Source organism: Rhamphochromis sp. 'chilingali', assembly GCF_963969265.1.
Source record: "Rhamphochromis sp. 'chilingali' genome assembly, chromosome: 1".
Taxonomy (NCBI): domain Eukaryota; kingdom Metazoa; phylum Chordata; class Actinopteri; order Cichliformes; family Cichlidae; genus Rhamphochromis; species Rhamphochromis sp. 'chilingali'.
In genome coordinates, this window is record NC_137929.1 from 49,037,594 (window position 1) to 49,052,936 (window position 15,343).

At 40.1% G+C, this 15,343-nt stretch overlaps 1 protein-coding gene across 1 annotated transcript in view; it reads right to left on the reverse strand.

The window, feature by feature from the left end:
* Positions 1-14,406, reverse strand: part of LOC308408400 (uncharacterized protein) — a gene marked incomplete at its 3' end in the record, with an annotated part of 17,502 nt that extends 3,096 nt beyond the window's left edge. The window contains exons 1-4 of the mRNA XM_080900611.1: positions 14,205-14,406; positions 9,946-10,209; positions 6,525-6,914; positions 1,795-1,954 (exon numbers count right to left, since the gene is read on the reverse strand). Of these exons, the coding sequence (XP_080756737.1) occupies positions 1,795-1,954; positions 6,525-6,914; positions 9,946-10,209; positions 14,205-14,376 (986 nt within the window). The 5' untranslated portion in view covers positions 14,377-14,406. The remainder of the gene's footprint in view (positions 1-1,794; positions 1,955-6,524; positions 6,915-9,945; positions 10,210-14,204) is intronic.
* Positions 14,407-15,343: the final 937 nt, after the last annotated feature.

Sequence of the window (15,343 nt, forward strand, 5' to 3'; positions counted from 1 at the left end):
AGACCTCAAAGACATTGCGTTTACTTTGAAGATCATAAACGTCAGAGGCAAAAAGTGGTTAAATGGGTTGATCTAGCCTTCAGATTTGTGTCACCAGATGTTTCCACCTCAACCCCATCAGATGTCCTCTTCTGTGACAGTGGGAAAACATGATGAATGCAGAAATGTTGATTATCTCTTTTTGAGGCTTTTGATACACATACAAAAATGATTTATCTCAGACTGAAAAATGACCATGTTCAGGTACATTTAAAAATACGTGTCTTGATTATTTCCCCTTCAGATCTGTGAAATGTGTGTGGATTTGTTTGAAAGTGTTCCAAACTTGAAAACTTTTTATTAGCTTATTAAAACCTTATTTACTTTTTGAATTGTATTTTAGATTTTTTATAGTAGAGATTATTTGAATATAGAACTTTTTATCTTTTCACGATGAATTAGTACATTTTGAATTTTTTCTTTTTTACCAACAATACCTTTTGTGCAATACTTTTGTAAATAGTCAACGGTGCAATAGACTCAATACTTGAAATGTGCAATTCACTTGTATTTTTATTTTTATTCCTATTTATTATATTTATCCCCTTCGTATATTTTATTTATATTGTCTCTGTATTTATATATATGTGTGTGTGTATAACTCTGTAACTTCTGTCGGTGCTGTGCTTTTTTGGAAATCGAATTTCCCAGAGGAACCCACCCGAGGGATTAATAAAGTTCTATCTATTCTATCTATTCTATTCTATTCTAAGTGCAATAATCACAATATTGTTTTAACATGTTTTTATCTTTTCCCTATTCACCACACTTCCTCAGTATTTTTGGCTGTTTTTGATATCAATTGTATTATAAAAAATAATGACTCAAATTATTGATACTTTTCAAAAGTTCAGACCTCTAAGATGTACCATTTAGGGTCATATGTTATCAAGAAAACCAACAATCTTCCACAAGAACCTGTCTTCTCTGTCTATTTGACTTTAATCAACTCTGCAGTAGCTCCAGCAGAGAAATAAAGACAAAGTCCAGCATAGAGCGGCTGAGTGAATGTGGTCTGGACTCTGTGGAGGAGAGTCATGGTTTCAGAGACGCTGTAGAAAGACAGAATACCTGCTCTGTGATCCAGGTACACTCCTACTCTGGAGGACCGAGGACCTGAGAGGACAGTTTGGATTTTTTTGTGATAGAATGAATAACTTTTGTTTTCACAAAGTAATGCCCAAGATTTGTCATTGTATCCAAATACACATTCATTTATACTGCTCTTTTGATATTCTTGTATGAGACTGCTACTTCTATTCCTCTAGCGCTCCTCTCCACTCTACCTGATCATAAAAGGTGAATCTGTCTGGATGATCAGAATAACATTGTTGTTCTTTCAACTGTGTTACTTTTCTGTTCCCCTCAGATAATAACAGATGCATATTTGCTGTGTTTGGATCCAGTGTGATTTCATGTGAATGTTTTAAGAATCCAGCTCTGGTCTTTGGCTCAGGTGGTGACAGTAAAACATCCACTTCAGTGACTGTCAGTGAGATGTTTGTCCATTCCTCTCTCAGAATGTCCTGTAGTTTATCTCTGGTCTCTGACACAGCTGCTATCACATCCTCAAAGTAGCTCAGAGGACGAATATTGATGCTGGATGAGTGTGTAGACTCACTGAGTGCTGACAGTGAGGGGTAGTTGTGTAGAAACTGCTCTTTGACTCGACTCACTTCAGTTTCCTGCTGGGATCTGACCTGCTGCTTCACATCAGAGCTTCTTTTCTGGAGGAGACGGATCAGCTCAGTGAACATCTTCTCACTGTCCTCCACTGCTTTATCAGCAGAGCCATTGATGGCCTCCACCTCCTGTTGAAGCAGCTTCACATCTTTCTCTCGCTCCTGGATTTTCTGCTGGATGTTTAGTCGTCTCACCTCGAGCTCCTTCTGCTTCTCAGTCCTTTCTGCTGCAGCTGGGACTGTTTCATGGCCTTTATGTTCATCCACTGTGCAGAGATAACAGCTATAAGATAAAAGTCTAAGGGGGTCAGATTGTGAGACCTTGGGGGCCATTCAACTGGCCCATGACGACCAATCCACTTTCCAGGAAACTGTTCATCTAGGAATGCTCGGACCTGGCACCCATAATGAGGTGGTGCACCATCTTGCTGGAAAAACTCAGGGAACGTGCCAGCTTCAGTGCACAAAGAGGGAAACACATCATCATGTAGCAATTTCAAATATCCAGTGGCCTTGAGGTTTCCATTGATGAAGAATGGACCCACTATCGTTGTACCCCATACCACACCAAACCATCACTTTTGTTGTTCCAACAGTCTTGGAGGGATCCATCCAATGTGGGTTAGTGTCAGGCCAATAGCGGTGGTTTTGTTTGTTAACTTCACCGTTCACATAAAAGTTTGCCTCATCACTGAACAAAATCTTCTGCGTGAACTGAGGGTCCTGTTCCAATCTTTGTCTTGCCCATTCTGCAAATTCTGTGTGCCGATCTGGGTCGTCCTCGTTGAGATGCTGCAGTAGCTGGAGTTTGTAAGGGTGCCATTTGTGAGTAGCTAATACCCGCCGAAGTGATGTTTGACTAATGCCACTCTCCAGTGACATGCGGCGAGTGCTACGCTGTGGGCTCTTGCTGAATGAAGCTAGGACAGCCACTGATGTTTCTTCATTAGTGACAGTTTTCTTGCGTCCACATTTTGGCAAATCCAACACTGAACCAGTTTCACGAAACTTAGCAAACAGTTTGCTAACTGTAGCATGGGAGATGGGTGGTCTCGTAGGGTGTCTTGCATTGAAATCTGCTGCAATGACCCGGTTACTGCGTTCACCAGATATCAACACAATTTCGATCCGCTCCTCACATGTTAACCTCTTTGACATGTCAATGGCTGTGACCAAAGAGAAACTTGTAAATAACTCATGAAAGAATAAAGTTATGTTGAAACCAAGCACACCATTGTTTTTCTTGTGACATTACCAATAAGTTTGATGTGTCACATGGCCCTCTTCCTATTGAAAAAACAAAAGTTGTATCCAAGATGGCCGACTTCTAAATGGCCACCATGGTCACCACCCATCTTGAGGAGTTTGCCCCCTCACATATACTAATGTGCCACAAACAGGACTTTAATATCACCAACCATCCCCATGTTATTACGGTGTATCCATATAAATGGCCCACCCTGTATATTCCAGATGTGCTCATGGCACATTAATCCAGAGTCAAAGTGTTTTTTCAAAGAGGAAAATCTTAACTCTCTCCGAGCTATTTCCACATAGGGTTAGGGCCCTACCTGCTTCAACTTTCTTGTCTGGCAAGAACAAGACGTTTGTTCTGTAGAAACTTTTGCTGTTTCCACAAAAAAATTTTAAACCTACAAAGAGTAAATTGGCCCAAATGGAGGGTGAATGTAAAAGTTGTATTAGAGAACTTAATTGTTTTTGTTAGTTCAGTCATGAAGCAGATTTATTCAGGTAATTTAATTAAAACACAATTTACTTAGAAAAAGAACATTAAAACAAAACTTTTCATTGCAAGTTTACAAGGACCCCCTACCACCACTGGATCCATCATCAGGAATAAAGACAGAAATCTGTGAAAAACTCAACAATACTATGTTATGCTGTTTTCATATATTAGGTAAGAAACCCTCAAAATACATTTAATTAAATTCAATTTTTTTTAAACAGTGCCAAATCACAACAGTTGCCTCAAGGCGCTTTATACTGCATGTATTCCTACAATAATACATGCAGATCAATGACCCCCTATGAGCAAGCACTTTGGTGACAGTGGGAAGGAAAAAATCCCTTTTAACAGGAAGAGAAAGAAAACAGGATATAAGACATGCTGTGGAAGAGAGACAGAGATTAATAACGGGTATGATTTAGTGCAGAGAGGTCTATTAACACATAGTGACTGAGAAAGGTGATTGAAGAAGAAACACTCAGTGCATCATGAGAATCCTCCAGCAGCCTACACCTATTTCAGCATAACTGAGGGAGGATTCAGGGTCACCTGGTCCAGCCCTAACTATATGCTTTAGAACAAAAGGAAGGTTTTAAGCCTAAAAGTAGAAATAGTGTCTGTCTCCTGAATCCAAACTGGAAGCCGGTTCCACAGAAGAGGGGCCTGAAAACTGAAGGCTCTGTCTTGCTGCAGAATTTTGGATTAATGAAGGCTTTTCAGGGAGGTTTTAGAACTTCCTAATAATAATGAATTAACGTAGTCCAGCCTAGAAGTAATAAATGCATGAACTAGTTTTTTAGCATCACTCTGAAAATTAGAGGTCCAGGTATTTATGTCTTTTTAAGACATTCCTGCAGTTTAACTAACTAATTGGTGTGTGTTATCTGGCTTCATGGATAGATAGAGCTGGGTGTCATCAGCATAGCAGTAAAAATGTATAAGGGAAGCATGTTTAATGTAAACAGAATTGGTCCTAGCTAGGGCTGCTCAATTAATCGAATTTTAATCACGATTACGATCTGGGCTTTCAACGATCATTAAAAATGACTGAGCCGATTATTAGCCCCTCCCTCATTTATCCGCGACACCTTAAAGGCCGGTCCGTGAAAATATTGTCGGGCATAAACCGGTCCGTGGCGCAAAAAAGGTTGGAGACCGCTGATTAAGAGGACCCGAGGGAAGCTCGGAAAGCTAAGCAGAAGTTATTTGGAGAGTGACTGCCGTTGGTTGAAAAGAGAGTTTAAAAAAAAAAAACTTCAGTGGTGTTGCACACTATTTTATATTATTTTTTTAAAGTCATTGTTAACCCTTTAAAGCCGGTCAGAGCAGCATGCTCCATTTTGCGTAACTATTTTTAAATCCCTGTAGAACCTGAACCGTGTAAGCTAGCGCAATAATTTGTTTTGCATATGAAACCGGAGGAGTTGTACTTACATCTGATGCCACCAGCTTGTCCTCGGTCACGGTTTTGTTCCACATATAGCTTTGCAAAAATTGCATAAAAAGCGCTTGCAGGAACAAAAACATAATATTCCAGAAACACGCTTTGCCGTTCCTATCAGCTGTTCGTAACACTTCCCACAGTGAAATGATGCACATGCTGTTTTCTTTGCAAATTTGCATCATAGGATTGTTTTTTGTTTTTCCTGCAGTATATAAAAATTGCTGTATCTCCAAAATAAAACTATGAAGACACTCAAAATAAATTTCCTGTGGTGGGAAACTATTTTTTGCAACTTTATTGTATTTAAAGTTTTGAGGGATAAGCCTCTTAAATTTCTCCAAGTAGAAATATATGTAAACAAAACAAAAGCGATTTTCAATTTTTTTTGTAGTTTATTGCACTTTTTTGCAATTTATGTAATTACTATGGACTTAATGCATACTTATTATTAAAACATGGGCTATAACAGTTGTATTGATGTATAGCAACTTGAAATGCTCCCACAAATGGCACTACAGCATGTAAAAAAAATAATATAAGCTCTGGTGGACTTTGTTCTATAGTAGGTCTTAAAGGGTTAAATAAATATCGTGATCTCAATTTCAGTGAAAATAATCGTGATTATCATTTTTGCCATAATCGAGCAGCCCTAGTCCTAGCACTGAACCCTGTGGAACTCCATAATTAAGCTCAGCATGTGAAGAGGACTCTCCATTTCCGTGAAGAAATTGGAGTCTATTAGATAGATATGTTACAAACCACTGCAGCGCAGTACCTGTAATACCTACACCATGTTCTAATCACTCTAATAGGATATGCAATTATAAGAATAAGGTAATAAACTGAACAAAGAATGATGAGAGTTCTTCACTCCTCTAGACAATCCAATTTTATTCAGTTTTACTTATAAAGCACAAAATCACAATGACAGTTCTCTCAAGACGCTTTAAATTGTAAAGGACCTAAAATAGCAGAAAATACTGTCTTGAATATGAATCATCTCCAATCAGTTGTTGCAGTGACTTGACAGTGTAAGCACTACCACCAACACACTGCTATGACTCACAGGTGCTACGAGAATGCAGCTTCTCATCTTTGTGAGTTCTTGTATGACAGTTCAAAAGTGATTTTCGAGTGAATCTTTTCCCACAGGTGCTACAAGAATACGGCTTCTCGCCTGTGTGAGTTCTTACATGAGATTCCAATGCTGCTTTCTGACTACATCTTTTTCCACAGATCCCACATGAATATGGTTTCTCACCTGTGTGCATTCTCCTGTGTTTTTTAATTGCTGATAAATCAGAAAATCTTTTTCCACACGTGCTACAAGGATATGGTTTCTCACCTGTGTGACTTCTTTCATGACAGTCCAAAATTGATTTCTGAATAAAAATTTTTCCACAGGTGCTACAGGAATATGGCTTCTCACCAGTGTGAATTCTCTTGTGTCTTTTTAATGCTGATGAGTGAGAAAATCTTTTTCCACAGGTGTTACAAGTGTACGGTTTCTCGCCTGTGTGAACTCTCAGATGTATAGTCAGCATAAATTTATGCCGAAAGGTTTTTCCACAGATGTCACATTCTAGAGACTTTTTCCTTGAGACAGGTTTACTTTGACTCTCTGACACAGCAGTGTTGTCTAGTCTCTGTCTATGACTTCTCTTTCTGTGACGTCTCTTCTTCAGCTCTGTATTTCTAGTAGATCCTGACTCCACGTGCCCATTTTCTTCATGATCTCGGCTCTCTCCTTCAGGAGAGCTGTGAGAAAGAAGCTGCTCACTGTGGTCACTTTCCTCATAAGATCGAGTCACCATGAAAGTATCAGCCTCCTGCTTCAGTCCAAGCTGCTCTCCCTCCTGACTGCTGCACAGTTCCTCCTGTTCCTCTTTAATGTGTGGAGGCTCTGGGTCCTCCTGGTCCAGACTGGAGTTCCTCTCCTGGTTACAGACCAGCTGGTCTGTGAGAACACCGTCCTTTTCAGAGAGATCCTGCTGTTGGAGGTCTGAAAGCACAAAGGAACAAAATGATAAAAAATACATTTACTGACAGGGCTCTAGACTAACTTTTTGCCATCGTTGCACCGGCACAAAAGTTAGGCGGACTAAAATGTTTCAACCGCATCACTTAACACCGCAGTTTTACATGTGCACTTTTTTGGGGGGGAAGTTGCAGTCCATACAGACAATATTCATTTCTAAATTATTAACTAACAATCTTATGCTTACAGTGCTTTGTCAATATTGTAGAAAATGTTAAACTTAATCATCATCTTGGCCTCCTCTGACGACCTGTTTGTTGCTGTCTGTTGCTGAAAGGCAGTGGGGAGAGTGGACACTTGGGCAGTGTATTTTTTGCAGCATATAATGTGCTTTCTGGATACACTGTGTTTTTTCAGCATTCAAAGATAGATGGCACCATGTCAGAGCTGGCTATGAACTTCAGATGGATCAGGCCTTAACTTAACAAAAAAGTTATCAATAGTTCTTTTCATCTTGTCTTATTACCCACAGCTACATCCACTTCTGTTAGGCCAAGGCTGCTCACTAGGGCTGCGTATCATCACTGATTTCTATAATCCATTCGACTCAGGTTCTCAAAGTCCTGATTCGATTCAATTTAGCCTCAGACAGTCAGAAATATTATAATTCTGATCATTTATCAGTACTGATACATGTGAGACTTCATCAGAATTGTGAACATCACAGCAGATGCCTTTGTGTCAAAGTAACTGAGAATAAAACACAGAAAAACATGAATGAGATTTTTCTGGCCTGGCCTTTTATAGCAGATAACCTTAAAAATATTCTGTAATTTTGTATAATTTTAAAAAGTTTTTCTTCAGTATTAAACAGCAGAAATTAGGCTTTCTTGTCCGAGGTCATTTAAGTAAAAAAAAGAAAAAAAAGAAAAGAAAAAGACAGCGGCCGACAGCGCTGTAATCAACGGTAGACTGGTGGGTAATAAGCGAATGAATAATGCAGAAAACAGATTTGAGACGGGAAACTGTTCTTGAAGTACAGAGAGAGAGCTAGCTGTGCAGGAAGTGTGATTTTTATCGTGGTGGAAGCAAAACAGCAAAACTCAAAGGGAATTCATGACGACATTGACCAAATGTGAAGCGCAGTTTGCTGCTTCTTTTGCTGCTGGCTCTGTGAATTTTAGTTGGAGAGAGACAAAACCTGAAGCTCAGAATCAGCGCAAAAAGACGTGAACACAGAGCTCCGATAGCGTGTCCGTCTACGGGCCGTCGGGTGAGAAAGCCGAGAAAGACAAAGTTGATTCTGATGCGTCGGTCTGTTCTGTGTTTACGTCTTTGTGTGGAATCCGTGTACCTGCTCTCATTTGCTGTTTGGTTGTTGTTGAAATGGTTTTGTGAGCTTTAATCTGAGAATCTGGCGTTTCTGGTAAAACACAGTTAAATTTAAAAGTCAATTCAGGATTTAATGAATCGATATCGCTTTATTCAAGCTACAGACCTCCCACTTCCAACTGCACTTTCAATTGGACCACAGCCAATCAGAGAGGTCCCGCCCCTGACTATCTCTGATTGGTTTAGTCCATGACACGGGCATAATGTGTGTCTGTTGTTGACCACACGGAGAGTTACTAGGGATGGGTACCGGTGTCCGGTGCCATGATGGCACCGGTTCTGACATAAACGGTAGTAACCAGACCGAAAAGCAGCGCACATTTCGGTGCTTTATTTCGGTGCTTTTTTTTCCTGAGCTGTGATACACTTCTAGCCAATCATTTTACGTTTCCGAGGATAGTAGGCGGGTCCAGGTACGTACGTTCTTTTAGAGCAGAGCTACAGATTAAAAACGCCCAAGACGAAGCGGTCAAAAGTCTGGCTGTACTTCACAGCAAAAGATGCAAACTCAGCAGCCTGCAACAAGTGCTTTAAGCTGATACTGTGATACTGTCAAAGGAGGTAACACCTCAAATCCGATGAAACACCTGGCGACGCGTAGCGTTTTTTTTAAAAGCCGAGAAATGCGCCGTATTTGATAGCTTGCTGCGAGACCTCACACCGAGCGCATCTACTGCGGGTGTGGTGCCTGTTATCAGACCCGGAGTTAGTAACATACCCAAAAACCCAAAGAGGAGAGTCCTGGCCCCTAGCCCTGCCAGTGTAGCAGAAATGATGAGGATGATGATGGCAGCAGCAGCCGTTCTTCCCTGCATGAGTAGCTTAATGTTGTTCGTGTGTAATTTACGTTGAGTAGGCTAACCACGTTATTACATTAATGCATGTAAGGTGAACTAGCAAACATCATCATAGCTACATGCGGCTGTCTTCTTGTTTGATGGCAGATACTCCCTTCACCCTGGCCAAAAAGGCTAAAATGACCAAAGAAAAAGAGGGAAACAGCTAAACATGAGAGGTTTTTGGACAAAGTTTGTGTTTTTTCCATTGTTTAAGCACTGCTTCCAGCCAAGAGTGATACCATATATGCCCCATAGCTGCAGAAAAGGCTAACATTGTTATCTTTTTACAAAAAAACAGCTGAACATGAGAGGTTTTTGGACCAATTTTGTGTTCTCCATTCTTTAAGCACCGTTTGAGCACCGGCACTGTTTCAAAAGTACCGATTTGGCACCGGTATTGGATAAAACCTAAACGATACCCATCCCTAAGAGTTACAGAGTTGTTTTTTTTTTGTTACCCAAACAGTTGGTCGCACTCTGCTCAATGTTATTTTTAGTAACACTGTTATTTTTACAATGTTATTACAATGTTACTGGTGGTGGTCAGAGGGCCCGGTGGCGCCAGTGTCTGGAAGCCTCGCCTCTGTCAGTGCGCCCCAGGGCAGCTGTGGCTACAATGTAGCTTGCCATCACCAGTGTGTGAATGTGTGTGTGAATGGGTGGATGACTGAATGTAGTGTAAAGCGCTTTGGGGTTCTTAGGGACTGAGTAAAGCGCTATACAAATGCAGGCCATTTATCTTTCTTTTTTTTTACAATGTTATTTTTACTCATCACCTACATGGGTGATCTTCATTTTTATTAGGACATCAGAGTCTTACATACCTATTTTGTGTAACTTTATCACAGGTTTCCAGATGATCTCCATCTCTCTCAGCTGCTCTTCCCCAGTCCAGACGATAATGCCTTCAGACTCCTGCTTCAGTCCAAGCTGCTCTCCCTCCTGACTGCTGCAGAGCTCCTCCTGTTCCTCTTTAATCTGTGGAGGCTCTGGGTCCTCCTGGACCAGACTGGAGTTCCTCTCCTGGTTACAGACCTGCTGCTCATCCAGACCCTCCTCTTCCTCACAGTCATGATTTTGTGGGAGGTCTTGAGGAACAAAGAAAAAAAAACAGAACAAGGTAACTAATGTGATGATACAAGAACACACGCAACACTATTTTACAAAAGCATGAATCAAAGCCTGAATAAATCGTGATCAATTGGAGAGACAGTGAGCTCAGATTGTAGCCTGACCGGCGCCACAGTGTGGTATTGATCATGTTAAATTAAGTGTATGAATGCAGGATGTTTTCATCAGCTGAGGCGGGTCATAGAGGCACTCTCAGGCAATGAGGTGGAATTCACAGGTGATGATGCAAAAAATGCATGAATGTTTTCCAGTTTTGAAATAGTTTAAAGTGTAAGAGTTCAAATGTGCAACTGTCATTAAAAATAAAGGCACCACTGAGCAGTGAGATATATTCATTTGTAAATGTATAAAATTAATAGTTTTCTGTTAACATTCTGTTAGCATCTTGTCATTTTTGCAGAAACAATGTTGCACTTTGGCGTTATATTTTTCATGTTCACTGTCGAGCTTCATCACCAGGTCATGTGATAAGGTCTATCATGTTAGATGGTCTGTCTAACAATATCAATAGTAGAGCAGGGCGATATGGCCAAAAATATTTATCACGATATATATTTGAAAATTTGCGATAACGATATAACTGACGATATAATTGATGCGAGACAAAATACAACTCCACAACATTACTAGCGCAAAAAGACAACCTTCCATTTATTTTCACTTAAACAAGAAGCATGTTTTTATGTACATTAAAGCTTTATAAAAATGTAACAGTGCAAATGCAAATTCCTTGCTGAAAGTTTAACCAAAAGGCATTTTGTCGAGATGAAATATTATTTTACATTCATAATCTGTGACTATTCATAATCATTATTACCGTTGCATCACTTATGATGTATCATTATTATCATTTCATTGACACATTTATGGAAACTGGTGAGGTTATATTGAAGTCCGTATTTCAGGTGTTAGCATAAGCACATAATCTTTCATTGCAGGTGCAACTGTAATCATGTTATACACATATTGCATAATTAAAGGGTTGAAGCTCGGTCAAGTTAATTAATGGTTTGAAGCTACGGGCAGCGCGATGTCTGGCCGATCAATGGAGCAAAGTTCAGCTATTGAAAGGTTGCCTACATGTTTACCGTATAATTTACTACATATTGCCTGTGTGCATTCAGCAGCCTCCTGCATTGAAGTTTGCCTGGTAACAGAGGACGTAGAGGGGGGTCAGGTGCTAAGGTTAACAACACAGACACATAGTCTGCCTGAGGGAACTGATTGCAAATGCTGTGTACCTGCATACGTGACAGTTTAGTTCTGATAAGTCCAGTGTAAGAGTGTAATAACAGGATGCATCTGTTAGGTGGAGGAACATTGGAAGGAACTGTTCTTTTTTAGAATATGTCCTCGCTGGAGTTACTGGAACATGCATCTGCAGTGACGCGTATTGCTTGTATAAATATTACACCCCACCTATTGTCAGGCAGGAGATGGAGCCTGATGTTTTGCAGAGCCTATCTTCACCACATATATGTGTTTTAATAAAATAATTTGTGTTGACCCACTATGGACTTTCAGTCGTATGTCTCTTCCTCAAAATTCGAACCCCGACAGTTTCCAGTAGAAATGGGCTGACATCCTGAGCATAACCATGTATAATATCCACTAAAGTTAAAAAGAGGTGCTTTGCAACATTAAATTGCAGTGTGCAGTATGTATTTTTCGGACCATAAGGTGCACGGGATTATAAGGCACATTAAGCGAAACAAAGCAGTCAGATAAATCAAACTTTATTAAACTCATTCTTCTTGCTTCCTCCACTTCTGTACCATTGATTCATTAATGTTGAATTCTCTGGCAGCTGCTCTATTCCTATGTTGTTGCAGTCTATTAATGTCTAACCTCGTATTGTGGATGGATTATCTCAGTTGTTCTCCTGACTGAAGTTTGGTCCGTTTACAGCATCCTGCCATGCGATTGCATTTGTCTCTAACCATGAAGAACCTTCACGTTAACTTTTATAAGTGGAAAAGTGTTAGTGTTCGTCCTCCAGCTTCACTGTTTATGTTATGCTAACATAGCTGTGTCGCTAGCGATCAGGTAGCACATCATTATATACCAGCTAGCCCAACTTCAGTAACCCTACAAACGTCACTGCTGTTTAGTTTCCTGTCTTCATTTATGTTGGAAGTGATAGCAGAGCTGTACGTTTGAATTTTTTCAGAAATCTCAGTCAGAACATGCAATATCATGCTTAGGTAACTAGCGAAACTAGCGAGCTAACTTCCGCTAGCTTCCTGCTAACTTCTAACTCCGTTAAATGTAATAAATTTTGTTTTCATGGATGCCTGGAAGTTAAACTTCATAGCTACACCTGGTTAAGCAGCAATGCTGATCGTTTTATTAAAGATGAAAGAATTTAGACAGTTTTTAACTCTCAGTGATGCTGCAGTGTTGTTTGACCTGAAGAACAGAGTTTAGGACCCAGATTACTCCCAGATTTAAGAGCAGCTTAGTCCGACAAATACGACAATAACGACGGCCGCTTGCATGTTCTGCAAAAAAAATGTGCTTTGTTGTGTATCTGACAGACAAACACCAAACCAGTTCCACATCACTGAAGTTGCACCATTTTTACAAACCAATTCTGGTTCATCTGTTTCACTCAACAATCGGCCATGTGCGTATGAAAACAAAGGCACTGCGCATGCGCGTTTTACTCATATTCTATCGCGATATTTCATTTTCCTATCGTTGCCTAACATTATACCGGTATTACCGTGAACGGTATAATATGACCCAGCCCTAATCAATAGGACCTAAAACACTGACACCTGATGAACTGTGGAATCCTGTTGGAGAAAATAAAGTTTAAAAAATTAAATAAATGCAACAAAATGCGTATTCTTTAAAAAAACATTTTTTTCTTTAAGCTTCTCCAAATTTTAGTGCAGAATAAACATTAGAGCACTTTGTTTAAGTATTTATTTTAATCTGGTTTTGTGGAAAGATAAACTAGTTTAGATTTAGATATGTTTACAAAATGTGTGCATAAGTGTTCAAAATGTACAATTTATATTTGCATTTCACGTTATAAAAACAATTTACTCAACATGTCTGTGTTGTTTTTTTTAACAGTAAAATAATACTGGTGGGATTTTGTTTTTTGTGTGATTTCAGATCAATGAATGATGTCAATGAAAAAACAATTAAATTCAGACATGCGAGGTTGAGCTGAAAAGAATGATACCAAACAAGGCAAAGGGGGAAAAAAAATAAAATGAAACAGTCTGAGGGTGAAATACAAATGTAAAATCAAAAGGTGTCAAAAATGTCCGGTTATATTTTGGACCTCAGAGGGTTAACCCAACAAATCATGAAAAATTAGGTTTACATTTTTGTTCATAACAGTGCAGATTTATGACATTTTGTGTAAATTTAACATGAAACAATTTGAATTTTTTCTAACAAAAACAGTGTGAAACTTAAGTTAGACTTGTGTGTGTAAATGAACCGCCCTATGTTGTGTAGCTTTCTGGATTTTATACTTATTGGGCTACATATTTATTTATTATACAGACTATACAGTACATAGAATCAAAACTCACATTTTTTATGTAACTAAAGTTTTTAAGTATGTAGGCTACAGACAATGATTAAGCTACAGACTATATTTATATGAAAAAAGTGTATACTTACTGCATTTTAATCATTGTACCACCTGCATATGTGTTTGAAAAGAAAAGGCTTTGATTTTGCCACCCGAAGAAAATTTCTTTAGATCCGTCCCTGGTCTGCTCAGAGCTGCTGCTGTCTACACTGGCTTACTCTGCTGCTACCAGGAGCTAACCTAGCAGTGACCATGGACCTGCACCAGTCCAACTTAGTCCATCACTGGACACTGACCCACAGCACTGATAAATACCCAGTTTAACATCTTCTAGTAAAGTCAGTCACACTGAAGAATCTGAGCTTGAACAGCACAGAGTTAAAAACATGTCCATACCTATGATGTGTGAGTTTCTGTCGGGTTTCCGGCTGATATCTAGCAGTCTGTGCTGACGGTTGATCTCCTCCTCATACTGGACGATGGTTTTTTGAACCTCTGAGAAGATTTCTTCACAAACAGCAGTTAGTCTCTTCTTGATGAACTCTCTCAGATACTGAACTGAACTCATCGCTGCTTCAACTCAGGCTGAGCGGATCGATACAAGCATCTATACAGACTGATCTACACTGACGTGATGGGATCGATACTTTTTTTTTTTTTGTTTTGTTTTTTTGCCTGTCCCGTTTGGCTCTTTTGCCATCAGAATTGTTGTCTAAAGGCAAAGAAAGATGCCCAACGGATTTACTTTACCAAACTGACCATCCCAGCCTTGCCGTAATGGTCCATTTGATTCATCTTTTATTGTTTATTTTATTTTCACTTACTGAATACAGGACAGACTTGACTGGGGGAAAGAAGGGGAGAAAGAAAGAGGAAAAGAGAAACAGCTGAGAAGAGGGACGGGGGAGAAGGGCAAAAAACAAAAACCAACAGAACGGGCAGAGAAAAAAAATGCATATATCAATCACCTAGATCACCTGCTGAGAAAGAAAAAAGAAAACAAGCAGAAGAGAACAAGAGTAATAGAATAAACAACATCACAATGATATATGGGAATATGACAGTAAATACTAAATGTTAAACATTATTGTGCAGCACATAAGATCAACAGAACACAGTGTGCTTTGAGGTAGGAGCCAAAAAGGGTGTAGTTTGTGGGTGTGATCACCCGTGTGTACACCTGTGAGCATGGACGCGCTTGTTTTTTGTTTTTTAAAAGGTTCCTTCATGTAATAATCTGCTAGAGGGTGTGGGGGGGCCACAGCCCCGTCCTCCAGGGCGTGAAGCAGGTGTGGAGGAGATCAAAACTCCAGACATCCAGAGGCCCCCAGAACACAAGAGACCAAGGAAGACCAACAGAGGGGCAGCCGCGCCACTGTCCCGGAAAGAGCTGAGGAGAGTCCCAGATGAGGGCTCACTCAGCAGCCGCGGAGCACAAGCCAGGGGGAGTTGCAGTGACGCGCCCGTGAGCTCCGCCGGCAGCCAGCCGCGCCTGAGTGACCGAGCCCCAGGCCGAGAGGCCGGGGGCACCCCAC